This window comes from Oreochromis aureus, linkage group 23, assembly GCF_013358895.1.
Source record: "Oreochromis aureus strain Israel breed Guangdong linkage group 23, ZZ_aureus, whole genome shotgun sequence".
NCBI lineage: Eukaryota > Metazoa > Chordata > Actinopteri > Cichliformes > Cichlidae > Oreochromis > Oreochromis aureus.
In genome coordinates this window covers 45,819,404-45,838,513 of record NC_052963.1, presented here as the reverse complement: position 1 = coordinate 45,838,513, position 19,110 = coordinate 45,819,404, and the positions used below count along the sequence as shown (strand labels likewise).

General features: G+C 40.3%; 3 protein-coding genes across 5 annotated transcripts; all 3 read right to left on the bottom strand.

Annotated features, from left to right (window-relative positions):
- Positions 1-780: 780 nt before the first annotated feature.
- lrrc15 (leucine rich repeat containing 15) lies at positions 781-5,464 on the bottom strand. The gene is made up of 2 exons (XM_039607474.1): positions 5,203-5,464; positions 781-3,156 (listed from the first exon to the last, which is right to left on the bottom strand). Exon 2 carries the CDS (start codon positions 3,147-3,149, stop codon positions 1,449-1,451), a length of 1,701 nt encoding a protein of 566 aa, XP_039463408.1. The 5' UTR covers positions 3,150-3,156; positions 5,203-5,464; the 3' UTR covers positions 781-1,448.
- A 3,673-nt stretch (positions 5,465-9,137) lies between these two features.
- On the bottom strand, positions 9,138-13,281 carry LOC116324970 (platelet glycoprotein V). Of its 2 annotated transcripts, none has more exons than XM_031745772.2 (2): positions 12,716-13,281; positions 9,138-12,248 (listed from the first exon to the last, which is right to left on the bottom strand). In XM_031745772.2, exons 1-2 carry the CDS (start codon positions 12,735-12,737, stop codon positions 10,300-10,302), a joined length of 1,971 nt encoding a protein of 656 aa, XP_031601632.2. In that variant the 5' UTR covers positions 12,738-13,281; the 3' UTR covers positions 9,138-10,299. The 2 variants fall into 2 exon arrangements, with proteins under 2 accessions (XP_031601632.2, XP_039462597.1); XM_039606663.1 differs by having other exon boundaries at positions 9,138-12,209.
- A 1,651-nt stretch (positions 13,282-14,932) lies between these two features.
- Positions 14,933-17,594, bottom strand: uts2d (urotensin 2 domain containing). Of its 2 annotated transcripts, XM_039606665.1 has the most exons (6): positions 16,453-17,594; positions 15,988-16,352; positions 15,725-15,829; positions 15,608-15,645; positions 15,338-15,428; positions 14,933-15,243 (listed from the first exon to the last, which is right to left on the bottom strand). In XM_039606665.1, the coding sequence occupies exons 2-6, from the start codon at positions 16,085-16,087 to the stop codon at positions 15,218-15,220; spliced, it is 360 nt and encodes a 119-aa protein (XP_039462599.1). In that variant the 5' UTR covers positions 16,088-16,352; positions 16,453-17,594; the 3' UTR covers positions 14,933-15,217. The 2 variants fall into 2 exon arrangements, with proteins under 2 accessions (XP_039462599.1, XP_039462598.1); XM_039606664.1 differs by having other exon boundaries at positions 15,988-17,594.
- Positions 17,595-19,110: the final 1,516 nt, after the last annotated feature.

Below are 19,110 nucleotides of genomic sequence, written 5' to 3'. Positions count from 1 at the left end.
TCTTTAACGTCATACATAGCTGTGTGATTAATGTTTAACACATGCTTAACACAATATTTCCAGCAAGTTAAAATGCACATGTGTTTATTTGCTAATTAGTTTTTTCACTTCCTCACTGGAACAGCAGGAAAAAATATGACATGCACGACATCATTTCTGATTAATTTGTTGTTTCCAGTTTGTAATCATAGGCAAGCTTCCGGTGGAACTTTTGTATTCCAGCTAAAGTATTTCAGACTTTATCGTGACTGTTTTCCATTAGATGGCAGTGTAATGGAAGGTACTGTAGATGTAGAATTGATTTTACCAAGAGGATAGTAGCTGTAACTGGGTCTTTGACCCGGGGTTTTGTGTTTTGGACTTCTTGGTTTAATTTAAGATGTTTTCCATCTCTTACATTACTTATTAGGTGTGTTTTTATTGTCTTCCCTCTGTTCTTGGCTGTGTCCTCCCTCGTAGCAGCGTGTCTCCCCTGACCCATGTTGTCCTTATATACCTGTACTGTGATTTTCATTTCCTGCCCTGCAGAAGTTTTTGGTCTTTTGTTGTTTCTGTGGATAGTCAGCATTACAGTTGGATTTTAAGTTTACTTATTGTCTTCTAAGTCCTGCATTTGGGTCCACATCCTGCCTCCCACACAGCCGGACCTTGCTACTCATGCTGACACTCTGTACTTGGCTATTATGGATGGATTTATGTGAATGAAGCATCAGGCTTGCCTTGTTTCTTTTAATGTTCCTATATTAAAATAAATGCATTTAAAAAAATGAGTACTCCTGGTTCTTTTTTTTAAAATATTTTATTAAATGTACAACCCACTATGTCAGTGTCATGCTGAAAACTTTCATATGTGTTTAAAGTCATTATAACAAGAATTCAAACATGAAACAATGTAATGCCATATACTTATATAAATAATGTCAGACCTGTCAAACATAGGATGACTAGTGAAGCTCAGTAAATAAGAGACACAGTGTGCACATGCTCTCACTAGAAGTGTTGCATTTATTCCGGCTGTTGAAGCGTGATGTGTAGTATAGTAAACTCCATATTACATCTTTTGTATGTCTATTGTAGCCCTTTTGCAAAGAAGTTCAACTGTTTGCTAAATGTTGGGTTGTTAGCACAAAATCAGCTGTCAAGCTGCAACAATTGTTAATGAAAAAAAAGTCGGTGGGGAGGTTAACACAACAAACGAAGCATGTTTCAGTTTATGTTCACAAATATGTCCAGGTTGGCCAAAAGTCGTTAAGGCGTTTGTTGTTACAGTTAGTATTTAAGATGGCATCTCTTTTTTCAAAGAAGCACAGTCAGGAAGACACACTGAGGGGTAAATCTGAAGAATAAAACTGAAAGCTAATGAACTTTCTGGTGTCTTTGAGGCTCGATTACCAACTTTTCAAAGTCGCCCTTTAAAAGTTCTTAGTGTGCTTTGTCTGAATTGCAGTCTACAGCACAGAGTTTTTACTCCTGCGGCCTATATTCCCTTTGCCACTCTTATTTCTCCTCCAGCAAATACAGCTGATAATTACAGTGCTGATGATGACAGTGCACACTACTGCGATGACAATTAGGGTGATTGAAATATCACGAGAAATGGTTCCATTATTCCCTTGTCCACTGCTGGTTACCTCTTCATACTCTGAGGTGGGGGTCGTCTTGACAGCAGGTGAGGGAGTGCTTCTTTTGGCTGGAGGTGTGTGTGGCCTCCTCCTTTTCTCTGTTGAGGTCAGCACGGGCTCCTGAGTAGAGCTGAGAGATACCAGGTTCTCATCTGCCAGCAAAGCAATCATCTCGCCATTCAGACTGGAAGGAGTGTCACAGAGCACAAGGCTTTGGTTGGTCTTTGATGGGTGCTGCTTCAACCAGTCCCTAAGTGGCAGAATATCCTTGTCACACCTCCAGGGATTTTGCTGAAGGAGTACTTCCTTTGATGCAGTGAGGGCGTCTAAACTCTCCTGTGGTAGGTTAGGGAGGGAATTGTTTCGCAGGTCTATCTGTCCCAGGTGGGTCAGACCCTGAAGGAAACCATGTGGGAGGAACTTGATGAAGTTATGTTCCAGAGAAATGTTGACCAGTTTAGGTAGCACCTGGAAAGTCCCAGCTTGCAGGGTCGTGATCAGATTGGTGTGCAGGGATACCTCTCCCAGCTGTTCCAATCCTCTAAATGCACTGGTGGATACATAACTAATCCGGTTACGACTGAGGACCAGGAGGCGTAACTGAGTCAGGTTCCTGAACGTGTCATCTTCCACACGACTCAGCTTGTTGTCATACAGCCACAACTCTTGAAGGGCCATGGGCCCAAACACCCTTGGACCCAGAGTCTCCAGCTGGTTTTCATACAGGGAGATCTGGGAAAGATTTGGCAAGTTTAGGAAGATCCCTTCTGGGAGAGATGTGAGCTTGTTGTTGGAGAGAAACAGCTTCTGGAGTTTTGGAGTCTTGGAGAACAGGTCACGGTGGAGGTGAGTGATTTGATTGTCTTGTAGTGACAGCTCTCCCAGGTTTACAAGGTCATCCAAAGTACCAACTTGAAGCTCATGTAGCATGTTTTTATTAAGGCGTAAAGTTATAATCTGAGAAAGACCCTTAAAGGTTTCTCTAGATAGCTGACTAATTTTGTTACCAGAAAGGGAAAGGTAGCTCAACTGTTTCAGTGGATGAAAAGTTTCCACAGGTACTGCAGTGAAAATATTCTTACTAAGGTCAAGTCTTCTAAGCTCGGTCAACAGGGAAAACCACTGAGGGCGAAGTACTAAGAGCTTGTTGATACTTAGTGTCAGAGTCTCAAGTTTCTGCAGATTTTTCAACAAGGCTTCTGGCAGATCCTGCAGTTGGGTACCAGTTAACACTAAGGACCCGATATGTGGTGTTGAATCAAATGTGCCAGGGCGCACTTCCCTCAAAAGAGAATTTTTAATCAGCAACACATCCAACGAATTCGTCATGTGTTCTGGCTCCAGAGAGTTAAAACGGCATGTTGTGAAATAGAGTTTGGTGGCAGATGACGGCAGCGGCATGGGGAAGTCTGACAGGCCAAAACATTGGACCGTGCTTTCTTTACATTGGCATCCATCCGGACATGCCCAGACAACACTGAGGGACATGAGAAGTAGGAATACAGGAAGTGTCATTGGCAGCTCCATTATTGCCCTAAAATAGAAGAAACATATATGTTGATTGGTTACATGCCAAAGTCACTAAACATATCAATGTGAGCCTTATTATTTTGACATATTTAAGAAAAAGAAGTCTGGATACATTAAGAAAGCGTACAAAATGTGGGGATTTTGCTTTAAGTGGAAGGCCAGCAAACACTCATTAAAAGGAGTTGTTACACAAACGTTGTTATTTTTGCTTACCAAAGTAAATGAACTGCTCCACTTTGGATATTCATGAGGGAAAATGGATCATTGTTGCATTTCTTGTGTGTTAACGCCACTGGACTTACTCTGAAATTTGATTTATTTGTGCAGACCTTTCTCGCTTACAGGGCAGTAACGAAAGAAACGGATTTATTTATCTCCTCTCCATGTCAGATTGGAATTCTCTGCTCCCAGAATCATCACAGTAATAGGAAAGTTCTACTGAATGTGGCTCTAATTAGTAACAATGTCTACATGTTGTAGCCTCTGAGTTTGTGTTTCATCCAAGAAGGCGACATTTGCATAAATTAATCCAATGTTGCTCGTAGCTAGGAGCACTGCCCACCAACAGGACTGACTGCTAAATGCTTGGCAGGCCTCTGGCAGCAAAACCGTGTATGCAGCATTTGTGTTAAGCAGTAGTTTTGAACCACTCATGCCTGAATAATTTGTTTCCCAATTATTTTCAGAAGTGAACACTGAATATTTTGTTAGCAAATGAAATTCAGTGTTTTGTCTGCTTCTCAACATGCCAGACTGCCTGCACATGTTTGGAAGCTGAGCTGTTCTCACTGTTTGTAGAGGCACAGACAGCTCCAGGAACAAAACCTTGCCAGCATCATGACCTGCTTCTCCACACAAATTCACCAGATTCACAGTCTTGCAACTGAGGGCTGGCAAGCCTGAGTTTTTTTCTCAGTAGATGAGATGTATTAGTTTGCAACAAGAGTTTCTCTCAGGAAGGAACTTTGTAAAGACAAAATAAAAATATCCTTCAAATGAACTCAAAGGCATCAGATTTCTTAACTTCCTTTTTTTTTTTTTTTTGACATCAAAAGCAGAAGGTCATAAAATCCATGTCTGCTTTCATTAAAAGGGTGCAGAGGTTGTACTAGATTCCTGCTATGAAGGTGAAGTCATTGTTTCCACTGCTATTACAATTTTATAACGTTTACATGATTTCTAGCCATACTAACATAATACCTCATTTAATTCATCATAATTATTATTTCTTCTAACTTTCCTATAATAGACACTGAACTTATTATTTCCTTTTTCTTTCCTGCTGTGAATGTGCCAGGTCAGAGTTCAGACTGTAGTCATGGATGGGTTTCAGTTACCAAACAACCAGAAAATAAAAAGTTAGGTATCCATGGAATACCCTGGGATCATTTTCGCCGTATTAAAACGCAGAGGAGCCAGCAGGAAGGAGAAGAAAAAGCAAATTAACACCTAAACTATGTCTCATCTCTGGCAGACTTTATCCTCTCCAACCCAAAACCACTGTCATTTTGTCCCTGGGACAGCCTGAAATGATCTGCATTGTAATATAATGGTTAAACCATTTCCAGTTCACCAGTAATTCCTTAGATGTTTTCTCCCTTCGATAATTAAAGGCTCAGAACATTATGTTCTGTGAAAAGAGCGTAGGAGCAGAGCTGCGGAAGGTCATTCATCTTTATTTAACATGCTTTGATGAACACCGTAGCTGACATGGTATAAAAAATAAAACCATAAAAAATAAACTTTGTCATGTAATTCAAAATGTAACTCATTGATGAAATTAAAAAAGCTATTTGTTTCACACATGAAAACACATGACTGATTATATGCAATGTATTATAAATTTTAAAAAATAACAAGAAGAAAAAGTAACAGACTTTATATCTTATTCCACATTATTGTCACAGACTTCTTTATCTTGTTTGTTTCCTGTTAAATTTACCTCAGAAATATATTGGACACATCTTGAGTAATAAGTAAATAAAAGTTTTCAAAAAAGAAAAGAAAAAGTCAAATAAAGGAACAAAGTAGGCCAACGTGCTGAACTTACCTCTCGTGCTGCGATCCCTGAACAGAGACAGTGAGTCGGTGTGGTCGTCCTTTATGTGCGTCCTCCCTTCCTCTTCAGTTTTACTAATCCTCTGAAAGTTTCCAGCACTGCCTGAACTTTCACACCATCACATTTTCCTGCTCTTCGTCATTTGTCAAATCTTTTTATAAGTCAGCTTTTTTTTCTCTCTGTGTTACACAAAAAAATTGTAGATCCTCTTGCTGAGCTTCCTGGCTGTCCCCCTGCCCCCTCGGTGTCTTGCACACACTCACATTTTTTTCTAAATGTGGTGGAGGGGGATCAGACCAGCACAAGCCCCACCCTCTGGTACCAGTCTGGGACTGAACTGATTTTGTGTTTTTGTGGGTATTTGGGAAGAATGGTCTCTGTTTCATCTTAGCAAAGACACATTTTCTTTTTTTATGTCTCGAGCTTCTTTTTTTAATGGACAAGGAAAAATGTATATGTGTGCTAGAGGTTACAGGAAGGGTGACAAGTGGCTTTGGACAAAACAATGGAGATTGTTTTGTGTCTTTGGTTTGTGGCATTTGTGTGTCTGCTTGGGTGCGCAAAGTATGGTCTGCACATATCTTTGGAGTGACATTCATGGTATGCTTGTAAATGGATGGGTTTGGTTTCCCAAATCCACTTTTAGGGACAGACTGTAACACAATCCACCCACAAACAAGCTGAATGAGTGGCATGCTTGTGTTCACTCTCGCTGCTGTAACAAAAATGATACATTTATGATTCATTTTCTTTCATATCATAATGAAAGCCTTGTGCAGGTAAGTTCAGGAACAGCTTTCAGCATTTAGTACATCTGGACAGAATTAAGCAACGAGGCTTTCCTTGCCTACACAGCTTTTGCTCATGTTGTGTGCATATTCCTCATGTGACGCCATTAGACTGAGTCAAACAAATATCCCTGATGAATCCCACGCTATTACAAAACACAGTGGAACGGTTTCTTTTATATCAAAAGTGTAAAGGGAATTATTATGTGATTTAGCTTTAGTGCTAAATTTGGCTTGTTTTCAGCTTTTTGGGTGAAAAAGATGGCGTTGATCTGCCAGTGATATGCAGCTTATAGCTTTTAAACTCTATCACACAGGAAACCACTGGAAACAGATAATGAGGGTGGAGCTAATCTAAAGGCAGATGTTGCTGCAGTGCACAAAACTGTCCTAGAAACTTGGTATTTGCAGAATATTGCAATATTGAAACATATAAAAATCAATAATTGTGTTTTATGACTGATTTGACTTACATACCTCCAACACGAGAGCTATTGTATGTTTTTAGTTTTGCATATTTTACTATAAAGCAAATCTGTCACACATTCTGTGTACAACAGCTTATAAATTAGTGTCTCAAAAGACTGCATGACAAGATAGCAATTTCTGTTCTTCTGTTCAATTTTATACAGCACCAAATCACCACAACAGTCACCTCAAGGAGTCTTGCAATTGTTGCAAGACCCCGAGTTTAATAATCAATCAATAACTAATGATTAAATGCAAAATGGTCTGAGTTTATTATCCTGTTAATTCATAAGGATAAAGAGAATTATCTGCTGGAAACCCATGGCACATGTTTATTATTGACATTTAATTAGTGCTAGTATTAGCATTAGCTGCTCTGCACAGGTATGGGCGTGGCTGCCCTAGTAGCCAGTGGCATGTCTGATTCAACTTACACTCACCTGCACTACAGCCTTGTTTCTCCTCTATATTCCTCACTGGATTGTTGAACTCAAATTGTCGCGTTGCAGTGAGACTGAACTCTCCTGATAGGTGAAGCATGTTTTCTTGTTCCTGAGTAAGATTACCCACTCGCCGTGTTTTTGCACCTCCCTGTCTTACCTGTGGAGAAAGCTGCGTGATCCACTCGCATCCACAAAGAAACACTCATCTGGATTCAAGCCTGTGAAAGCTGGGGACACCCAGTTCATGGAGAAACAGTAAATCCCTCCATGCATTGTTACCCAGGAGAGGCTGTGAGAACTTCTCAAACAGGAAAACCAGCGCACCCAACTTCATTCCAGATAAACCAGCTTAATGGTGCTGAACCATAGAAATGTCAACTTATGAGTGAGGACATGTATAAAGTATTTAATATTACAGAGCAGTTAGAAAAGCTTCAGCACTTCCCTTTCCTCAGCATTCAGTTCAATTCAATTTATGTATACAGTCTCAAATCACAACAACAGTATCCTCAGGGCGCTTTATATTGTAAGGTAGACCCTACAATAATATATAGAGAGAAAAAACCAACAATCATATGACCCCCTATGAGTGATTGCTTTGGCTACATTGAGAAGGAAAAACTCCCTTTTAACAGGAAGAAACCTCCGGCAGAACCAGGCTCAGGGAGGGGCGGGGCCATCTGCTGCGACCGGTTGAGGTGAGAGCATTTAAAAAATCCTTTAAATACACTATAAAAACTTGTAACTGTGAGTGCTGAAGTTCTCAGTCATAAGACTGTAAGCACTTACCTGAGACTGCATCAATTAAAATCAGTGTCAGCTGACCAGAGCATGCAATCTGTGAAAACTGAAAACACTTAGCTGTGAGTTACAGAGCCATTTATAGACTGATCTAATGTTCACCTGTTATTTAAGTGAACTTGTTCAGTGAAATCTTTGAAAGTTTCTAGAAAATCTAGAAATGCAATTGAGTCCTGAAAAAACACAGTATATAAAAAAAAGAAGCCGAATTCAGCAGAGTTACAGTTTGCTGCTCTTCTTTGTGAGGTAATGAGTGCATGTTTTCTAGGGAGGATTTAGAAAGGAATATTAGGACATGTACATTCAGCATGACTCAACTTACAACCTGTTTTTTGTGTTTTTGAGAAGACATCGCAAATGAATTTGGAACCAAGCAGAAACTAAGGACCAATGTATTTGAGCATTTGTGTTGTTATTCTAGTTGTCTTTAACAAAGTTTGGCTGAAAAATAAAATAAACAGCTTATTATTGGGCTTAATTAAGAGCATTATAATTCCACCCCGCAGCCAAGACTCTGGGAATTCCACATTTGCTCGTGTTTTGGGAACTCCCCCTCAGCAGGCATTATGGTCAAAGTTAGAAAGTTATCATAGACAAACGAAACATTCCTCCAGAGGTTTATTTCTCTTCCTAAAGTCTTGTTTTCCACATTGGTCCAATATTTCTTGTGCCCCTGCAGTTTTCCTCTCCCCATGCTGACCCTGTGTATGTGCCCACTGTTGTGTGAGCTCAGCCTGCTGGAAAGTCCTAATCACCTGTTGTCATAGCAATGAACTTGGGCGCTGCTCACCAATTCATCCTCTTTTGTTTGCTGCTTGGTTTAGCATCCAATCACCTCTCGTGGAATTTGTGGCATCTGCCGTCATTCTTAGGGTTTAAAAGACTTGAAAAATTATTGTCAGGCAGGCAAATATGGCCTGTTGTTTAGTCTCTACAGAACAGTGTGTAATGTCCAACTGTGAGTAATAGCTGGTCACAAACGAAACTTTACATGTACGAACTTCACAATTTGGACAGTTATAAAAAGGGAACTGGGCTGGATGTACGTTCACATATTTGAGGTTATAACGGAGACTTGTGAAATTACAGGGCGTCGTTTCATAAATGGATTTGTCATCTCAAAAGCTACTTACACATGCTGACCTTGTGACATCATGGATAGATGTGTTTCCTGTTTTGAACATTGTTACAAAGATGATTGCACAATCTTCCCATTAAAGATATGTGATTCCTTCTGGGAAAGCACGTTTCTGTAACATTCCTGAAAAGGAAGTGAAATCCAGATAAGGAATAATGGTTGTTTACAGTAGCTGTTCGAATAACAGGTGCTGTGGGATTAAACAAGATACTCCAAAATCTAGACCACAATCTGCTTAATCGGCCAAATATTTAGCAGTTTGATCACAGAAGTGGACAGGGTTAAGATAGAAAAAACTTTAATCATAATTTTCATGGCATAAAATTAAAAAAAATGACAGCATCACAGCTTACATGCAGTTTTAAAAAAGTCCATTAGATTGCCATACAAGGAGAAATACACAGCAGGCACTTGGTGTATAAAGTGTAGCTGCAGTCATTTGGAAACAAATTCACAATAACAGAGGTGATGGTCAAACAGATGACACACACATCTTTAACATTTTGAAATAAAGATTTGTACGTCGCACAAATATAAAAGTAGACACTGTCCAGTCGTGCGCTTCTCTTTCTTCTTGCAGTTTCAAGTATCCACCACCGGAGGGAAACAAATCACCTGAGACGCAGCTTGAATACTGACGTGTGTTATCTATAAGCTGCTGAAGCACTGTAGTCTTGGCATAGTAAATAAAACGTACATTTATAAATACAGCACAGGCATCAGTGTGTATGACTGAAGACATGGTGAAAGCAAAAGACGAGTGGCAGAAACCAGGTTTTCACTTTATATGCTTGAAAAACTAACAGTGGAAAACAGGTGGACTTGAAACTGTGGTTCTTTACCTGTATGTGGCTTTAACAGAAACTGTACCACTATAGAATAAACAATGATATATGTATACAGACATTATACAATGCTCTTATTTTATCATTATTATCATTATTACACATACATATTTTTTTAAAGAGTTTGAATATGTGTATCATAGCATGCATCTGCTATTGCTGCTGGCTTTTACACTGATATGTGGCTGCAACGTCAAGTACGAGTTATTAGGCTGGTGTGTGTTATATTTGTTACCAGTGTTGGGTACTTTTAATTTGAATAATTTGGACATGAACAGATGCTAGGACTTTAGCAGTCTGCATAGCTACCCGGTTTCAAAATAGGCCTAAAATCTTCCCATTTGAATGATGAGCATTCAAATATTTGCTTCGTATCCTATTGACAGACATTAGTTTAGCTTTCATATAAAATTAAATGTAACACCATTTAAATGTACTTTTTTCTGAAAAAAATCCCACAGGGTTCAATCATATTATTTTGAAAGTCACTTTCAAAGTCTGATGTTCCTAAGGAAGGGTGCTCAGAGAAAACAAACACAGTAATTGTCATCTGTTGCTAGAAGAGGATCGTTTATCTAGTTGTGCACCAGCCTGATAAGCCAGCGCTACGCCTCATTACGAGCACACTCAGACTTTAGCTTATACATGGCCTTGTGGAGGCGATACATGCCATACATGGTAGCAAGGATGAGCGACAACCCTGCAGCTACTAGAAGGATGTGAAAGAACATAAGGAACCCAGCCAAAGCCGTGTTTGAGGGCAGAAACCACACATACACCCAGCCTTTCTGATGGTTATGGTGGACAAACTCAGGCCCCGGTTCAATCACCAATATGCCATGAAAAGGAGGTGACATGTTCTGAGCAAATTTACCAATAAGTTCAGTGGAAAGTGATGCTGAGAGTGTTATATCATCTGATGTGGTTGCTTTTACAGTCTGGGTGGTTATTTTGTCGGTGACTTTTTGGGTAGCTCCTTGTGTGGTTTGGAAAGCCGCTTGCTTGGATTGAGTAGCCGTTGTGGGGGGTGTGGTTATGGAAGTTAAACCTGATGTTTGTCCAGAGGTTGACAAACTGTGGAGTGGTTGTGTTGGTGACCAGCTCAAATCTTGTAGAGGAAAACTCTTGGCTCTTGTAGCACTGCAAAAGCTGAACTCTTCATCACGCAGTGAGCCAACGGTACGCAGCAGCTGGTAGACTGGATTATGACACATCACGTCATCTCTGTCCCAAAGCACATGCTCATTGTGTCTTATCCATCTTGCAATGCCTCTGATAGCACAATTACAACCCCAGGGGTTTCCACTCAGAGTCAGATTCATCAAAGCTGGAAGGGACACGAAAATATCTCCTGGAAGACTGCTAAGGTTGTTATTCGTTAATAAAATTTCAAGAATCTCTCCAAGACCCTTAAAGATATTTTCTGGTAGGCCATACAACTTATTGTCATTGAGGTGAAGTTTCTTCAGGTTGGTTAGTTTGGAGAATAGCTGGGGATGAAGATAATGGAGGTTGTTGGATTTCAGCGAGAGCTTCTGAAGGTTTGGAAGACAGCAGAAAACATCTGGTGGAAGGTCCCTCAGATTGTCATTTAAATGGAAGTTCAGCATCAGCAGCCCAGACATGTTAGCAAACAAATTTCCAGGAACCGTGATGAGGTTGGTGGCATATAGATAAAACTCTGTCATGTCAGGCATGTGACCCATCAGCTCATCTGGTAGAGATAATAGTGGATTCTTGTAAATGGTGAGTTTGATCAACTTTGGCATGTTGTAGAAGCTTTTTTCTGGGACGGTCTGAAGTTGGTTGGAGGATAAGGTCAGGGTTTTCAGGTTCCCCAGAGGCCAGAAGACTTTAGGTGGAAGGCTGGCAATCTGGTTATGATGGAGTTTTAGCTCCACGAGGTTGATGAGTTTGTCAAAGATGTCAGCTTCTAGAAATTCTAGTTCGTTGTAATAGAGTATAAGCTGCTGAAGTTTAGTCAAGGAGTGAAAGATGGTAGGAGGAAGCTTCTTTATGAAGTTCCTTCCAAGATTCAGAAAGGTGAGGTTGGACAGGCCTTCAAATATGTCTGAATCAAGACTCCTGAGTTTGTTGCGGCTTAGGTCCAGGTCCTGCAACCCGCCGAGTCCTTCAAACATATCTGGATGAATGTTCTCAAACTGGTTCCCATCTAGATGCAGCTGCTCAAGAGTAGCAAGTGGACTGAACACTCGAGAAGGAAGGGTCGAGAGATCGTTAGATGACAGCTTGACAGACTTGAGCTGGGGAGCTACGAGGAAAGCCCGAGGATGGACGGTGTGTAGATGACTCTTTATGAGACCGAAACGCAGCAGGAGGTCCAGATTTGCTAAACTTTGCTCATTTATGACATTCATGTTTGTACCACTAAGCTGCAGCAGGTACGTGTGGACAGGCAGAGGCGGTATATCCGTGATGGTGGAGCCAATACAGATGGCAGCGCCTTGAGGGCTGCATCGGCAGCTGCTGGGGCAAGAACTGCTGTGGGTAAGGTCTGGAATCATAAAGAGCATGAGTATTATCCACGTGGTGCCTGGGAAGTAAAAATAAAGACATATGAGAGTCCATATTTTTCTTTTATTTCGATTTTAATAGCTCATTTTGCTCATTTTATCTGTATAAAAGAAAACTTGACCCCCTAAAGCCTGAGCCATCATAATGTTTGTAACATGGAGCATTTATTGAACCTTCTGATATTTAAATTAAATATTTATTTTCGTATATGTTTTATATTTTTGCAATTTATTGCTTAAAATAAATTGTGCACTTGGGTTTTTCAGTGAGAAAAAACTGATGACTGAAGTCTCAAAAGCTTTCATGTATCAAATATGAGACGCTTAAACTGAATGAATGATGTAGCCAAATAATTATAAATACAGTAGCAATAATGATGAAAAAGCAACAAAAAATATTTTAAAAAATTAAAGATGTTATTTCTTACGTTTCAGAAGGACTGAACGTGGAGTGGAAAACCAAAAACAACACAAACATTCGACTAACCTCTGACATAAAGATCCATCATGGTTTGTTTGCTCCCGTGCTGCGTGCTGCTCCTCTCTCTAGTGCTGTGTTTAAAAGATGCGCACTCTCTATCTGTCACGCTATCCAACCCTTTGCTTCACCAAGACGTCGGCTCCAAAGACATTATCTCATCCTTCATGCTGCTCAGGCCTTGAGATTAATTCTAGAGTTCAGCTTTAAAAGGCTAGCAAGAAAACGTCAGCTTTATGACTTTTAATTTATTTACGATGTGCTGGACTTACTTTTCTGGATACTTTGATGCTGGAAATTAATGTAAAACTGATGTGATCTTATTCTTCAGAGCACTTTGTTCAATTTGACTTTCCCAATGTGCAACATTTGGTTGGCTATTTGTTGACACATTCAGGCCTGTTTTCTATGATATTTTCCATTTAAAACCTGCCATCACAAATGTTGATTGACACAGAGGGTGCTGTTTCATTTCCTGTGGGCTGTAGAAACAGATAACGGCCATATCTGCTGCAGGAAAGTTTGGCCGTTTTGTGCATGTACTAAGTTTATTGTTACTAAACTAATAAAAGCGAGTAAAGCATACTTGTGGTTGCATTGGTAGATTAGTGAGTGAACTCTAATTGTGTTTTAATGTGCACTTTACGTTACTTTACTTTATTGATCCCCGTGGAGAAATTCCTCTCTGCATTTAACCCACTCACTCGGTGAAGCAGTGGGCAGCCATTGGGCGCCCGGGGAACAGTGTGTAGGGACGGTCCCTCAGGGAAGCCGTTCAAGTACAAGCATTTTCAGATTAGAGCTCATACTCTAAGACTCTGTCCTTCTGCACAACATCTCTGTAAAGTGTAAGGTTAACAGTCAGAATCACAATCCTCTTAAGCAGAGAGTAAATCTTCTAGTACCAGTTAAAAGGCGTGCCGCTGCATTTTGGACAAGTTGCAGTCTATGAAGAAGGGCCCAGGTAAAGGGAGTTGCAGTAGTCTAATCTTAAAGTAACAAAGGCATGGATAAGTTTTTCAAGATCCATTCGCGGTATGTAATGCTTAACCTTAAAGATTTGTCGTAGTTGGTAAAAGCTAGACTGTACTAGAGAGGACACTTGTTTATCAAGTTTAAAGGAACTGTCCAGAAGAACACCCAGGATACGTACTGTATCAGAGAGGGAGGTAGCAAGGGGCCCAAACATATCGGCTAATTGTCCCCGAGGGATGTGGCTATCAAAGACAATAATTTGGCAGTCTCCAAAATGTGATGAGAGCCAGTTATGACTGGGACAGAGCTGCAACCATGCCATTATGTCAGATGAATTTAAGCAAAACTATTTACATTTTAGATCATTTTTCACTGATATATTGCTGATGGATTTATTGCAAGCTTTTTTGTAATCGTTGATTATGATATGGGCCACATATTGGTACATCCCCTACAGCAAGACACAAATACTAAGCAAAAAATAAAAACTCAATATTGTATCTACGGTTGTATGAACTGAGCCACCACAAAGAGCTTGTTGTAGTGTAAAGGTACATTTTAATCACTCGGTGCGATATCACAGCTGTGTCACCTCTTACAGCAACACACAGGGTCAGCCTGCACGAGTAGAAATTTGTAGGCGTGAACAGTTTGGCCTGAGATGGCGTCAAAGCTCTGACCTGTTGTTTCAGTCCACCCCCGATGCTGTGTCTGTGCAATATTGTGCAAAGCACGCCTGATTTTATAGCAGTCATCACTGCATTTGCTGTTTTAGCGAATCCAGCTCAGCGTCAGTCTGGTTTCCCTGAAACTCAGTTCATCGTGTGCCGTATGATTAACCTTTTCACTGCACCGCTGTTTGGACTGTGCTTGTGACTCGCCTCCGAACAATCCAGTCAAATGTGCTTCAATGTGGAACAAAAAGCCTGTCACTGCCCACCACCCACTTCCTGTTTCCACAGTTTAAACTAGCTGACAAATGTGCATCACATTAGTAGAATAAATATATAATTAGAAATGATTTAGTCTTCAGTAGTGTTTACAACGCCTTTTTCTATTTCCTCTTTTGATGCTAAATTAATCCTAAATTCATCTCTAAACATTTAAACTTTTAAAGGAAAAAAGAAAACAAGAAGTATTCACATTATGATTTTATTTACACAGTAAAATTAACAGCAGTGCACTTCTATAAGCAGTGAAGAGAACTTGTAGGTAATGGTGTAAAAAACCAAAAAAAATGTAATTCCCAATTCTACCACAGGAGGGCGACAAAAACACAAGTGTCATGCAAAGAAAACTCAAGTAAAGTAATGTGTAATGTTTCGTCATATGTAATCCTCAAGTATTATTATTATTTACAGATTCTAGATGTAAAGCCACGGTGAAATGAAACCTTTATTAATGAAACAACTATGTTACAACTCTATATTGCTGGGATAAATACAGTATGATTATATTACTGCTAGTCTGAGTTTTAAGGCTATGTTGGGCTTTGCAGCAAGATTTCACAGTGGTCGTCCTCCTCTTGCATCCGTCTCAGACGCAGTACTTCCAGAAGCAGGCTACAGGCAAAAACACAGGATTTTGTACTTTGAGCTCATATTAAGTATATTTATAGTGTAATGATTGTAAATGTTTGATTCGTATTTAGCTTACGTTCTCCGCGTTTCCTTGTTATGGATTTGCCTTCTACCATATTAGCTGCAATCTTCCTCTCCAGCTCCAGGTCCTCCTTCAGCGCTCTCAGCTACAAATACAGATCAAAGTGATTATAACACACCGAGAAAGGTTTTGCAATGTTTTTGTGAATTACTGTAACAACTTTTGAGAATTTGAAACAAGAAACGAGTCTTCCATTTATACACAAGCAGTTTGTTCACATTATAATAACATCTAAATCACAGTGCCAGTTAAAATAAGCCTTACCTCCTCGATCTCAGCTAATTTATTAGCCAGCTCAACACCTGCAGAAAGGAGACCCAGTTAACCAAAGCAGAAATGTATCTGTGCATGTTATAACAGGCATGTGTTTCTAGGTCTCACCCAGAGGATCATCCTTTTCCACTGGGACTAAGCTTTTGTGCAGTAATAGTGCCAGAATTTTGCTCTGGGAATCTGTGTCTTCTTTCTGACTAAAAGCAGGGTTCCCTGGATGTACCAAATCAAACACACAGTGGGTTATATGCTTATTATCTATCAATATGTTGAAATTTGATAAAACTGTACCAATAGACAAAATCATTTAATCAGCAGTTGCATGCATTTGGCATTTTAATTAAATTAAATGTGCTGTTTTGCACACTCACCTGGATTAAATATGCTCCTCCCGTCCACATTGAGCACGCCTTGCAGTAGAAACAAACTCAGGAGTCCTAAACAGTAGCTCACAGCTGTAACCCTGTCCATGGCATTCAATGTAATGTCAAGCGAATTTCGCACTGTGAGCACTCCTTCGAGCAAGGCTAGATGTCCACTCCCTTAAAACCAACCCATCAATATATTTATACTTCTACGAGCTGGGAGGAGGGGCCCGTCGGCCCCTTGATTACTAAATTCACCTCTCGTCACTGTGGACTTCGTCACTGGGCCACCTTCTCACAGGGCCTGTGAATCGTCTGAATGAAATACAGCGGTCTGACACGGACGTGCGGCCAAGAAACCCTACATCACTCTGACACGGGTAAATCAAAAAGAGAGGATGCTATCAATCAACCTGTTGGTTATGAACCAGAATCAGATGTTCTTGGCACTTGCAAGTCTTTTTCTTTTACTTTAATTGCTTCCTAAAATAGGTACGCAGGAGTGGGTTGGCCTAGGGAAAGAGTGGCAAGTAAATGGATTCGGTCCTTAAGTGCACCATAACCAGAGACGGGCTCTTCAATCTTGGCTTCAGGACTGATCTGGAGACGAAGGAGCATCCATCACTGAGGCAACGCCAAACATCCAACACCTCCCATTTTACCGTATCCTATTCTATGAATCAAGGAAATCACATTTCATACGTCAGCCAGCGGAGCGCACATAGTGTTTGTGCGGGCTAAGGGAAATGAGCTGCCTTGAACCTGCTAAATTTGGCTGTTATTATAAGAGTCCTTTGGGATGAGACTTGCACACAAGGGGTTTTCATAAGCTCACTACTTTAGCCACTCATCTTTTGAATAGACAAATAAAGAGACTACAAACACGAAAGCTAAAGAATCAGGAAAGACTGTGCTGAGGGGATCTTCAGGGTCTGTCGTGTAAATGAAAACCAAATGTACTGATAAAGAACTGAAACTAGGCTACTGAGTCTGCAGGAGGCAGTCACTGTTCACACCAACTAAATATCATAGGGATGCACCTAAAGATTAATCCTGAAATGATGCATTCGTAACTCTGTAACAGCAGTTTAAGCACCTCGGAGCCCCACAGCCTTCAGCCCAGCTTCTGTTCTATTTCATCTTTAACGGCAGAGGTCAGGCCTTCGTTGACCTCATTGTATTTCACTAAAAAAATAAACAGTAAAACTGCTTTACTTAAGCATCACTGTCGCGGTCTGTGATGCTTAAGTACTACTAACAATCCCATTGATTTATCTGCAAATGGACCGCTCGACTTGTTTTAGGGATGTTATGTCAATTGGAAGCGGCTGAAAGGCTACCCGACAGCTGAACACCAGAGGGAGCAATTAGATTACCATAATCAAAAGACCAGCTGCAGTGAGCGTGTATTTTATAGAAAGTATGACACGTGTAAATGCGGATCCATTCGCTTAGTCTGCCTTGACGGTTCCCACACATGCATCGTTACTCGCGTGGACCGTACTGTTGACCCACGGTTGCTTCGTGGTGAAGACTTTCCACAGCTGCACATGCAGCACACGTCTACAGCCACTGCACCTCGAGACTCTTCTCGAGGCTGCGTCAATTCAAAGCCTCTAGTAAGTCAGCCGCAAGTAGTTAGAAACTAACCGGAAGTGTGCTCACTCACTTTTCAGCTTAAAGCAAACGTTAATACCAGCACTGCATTCTTGTGTCCCTGAATTTATAAATAAAGCAGTTGTGTCATATGCTGCTGGCTTGTAATGATCACAACGAAAATATACACTTAAAACTGCAGCACTTTCGTGTACTAAGCATGCCAAGTTTAGAAAAATTCACCGTTATTACTAGCCTATGTTGGTGATGCATTTCAGCAATTTACATTGTAAGGTTTTAAATTCAAATAGGCTCAGTTTCCGAAACACAAGTGTATTCTTAGACTTTTTCCCCCAATGGAGAGCTTCGCTAAACTTTTCTTTTAGTTCAATAATATATTTAACAAATGTTTGGGAAGCTGGCTGATAAAGGTACACTTAAAAAAAAACCCGAAGTATAAAGCTAAATGTAAATGTTGGCTTTTGCACAGTCAAAGGTTAAAGTTATACTTGCTGGGCTAAGTTCGTAAGCATGAAGGTCTGGTGTAGTCAGTACTACTGTTCAGTTGTATTTGTTATATATATATATATATATATATATATATATATATATATATATATATATATATATATATATATATATATATATATAGAGAGAGAGAGACATATAGACATATAGACATATAGACATCCTGTATAAGAAGGGCCAGAGTCGACTCCACCTGCTGAGGAGACTGAGGTCCTTCGGAGTCTGCAGGACTCTGTTAAGGACATTCTATGACACTGTGGTAGCATCTGCCCTTTTCTGTGCAGTGGCCTGCTGGGGAGTGGATGCACGGACAGGGACAGGAGCAGGATTGACAAACTGGTGCGGAGGTCTAGCTCCGTGCTGGGATGTCCCCTGGAGTCTGTGGGGTGGTTGGCGAGAGGAGGATGTTAGTAAAGCTGACATCCATCATGAACAACCCACATCACCCACTGCATGAGTATGTGAGTGGGCTGAGCAGCTCCTTTAGTCAGAGACTGAAACACCTTCGGTGCAGGAAGGAGCGCTTTTCAGCAGATCATTCATCCCAACAGCAGTTAGACTCTATAACTCCTCAATCACAATGTCATAAGTCACTGGACACTGTGAACATCCACGGTCACCACTTCATGCATAATGGACCTTCCATGTGTATGGACATGTGCAGGTATATATGTATGTATATGTATACATATGTATATTTAGTGTTTACATGTGTGTGTGTACATGTCTATAAATAGGAATAGTAGTGGTACAATAGCTATATCAAGCGATATAGTTTATGTCTTCCATATTTCCAACCATATCCATAATCACATACTGTGTATGCTACCATTGTATATAGTGTATTATACTGTGTGTGCTACCATTGTATATAGTGTTTATACTGTGTGTGCTACCATTGTATATAGTGTATTATCTTACTTTTTTCATTGATTGTACTTATTTGTATTTTTTTTGTATTTCCTTCTGATATCTGTACCTGAGCTGAGGTGACGCAAAAATTTC

Excerpts from the sequence above, each read along its gene's own strand:
- lrrc15 (XM_039607474.1), bottom strand. The coding sequence starts at position 3,149 with ATGGAGCTGCCAATGACACTTCCTGTATTCCTACTTCTCATGTCCCTC.
- LOC116324970 (XM_031745772.2), bottom strand. The coding sequence starts at position 12,737 with ATGATGGATCTTTATGTCAGAG. Across the intron at positions 12,249-12,715 it reads GATGGATCTTTATGTCAGAG|GCACCACGTGGATAATACTC; the intron begins GTTAGTCGAATG and ends TTTACTTCCCAG.
- uts2d (XM_039606664.1), bottom strand. The coding sequence starts at position 16,087 with ATGGACAGGGTTACAGCTGTGAGCTACTGTTTAGGACTCCTGAGTTTG. Across the intron at positions 15,830-15,987 it reads GAGGAGCATATTTAATCCAG|GGAACCCTGCTTTTAGTCAG; the intron begins GTGAGTGTGCAA and ends TGGTACATCCAG. Across the intron at positions 15,429-15,607 it reads AATTAGCTGAGATCGAGGAG|CTGAGAGCGCTGAAGGAGGA; the intron begins GTAAGGCTTATT and ends CTGTATTTGTAG.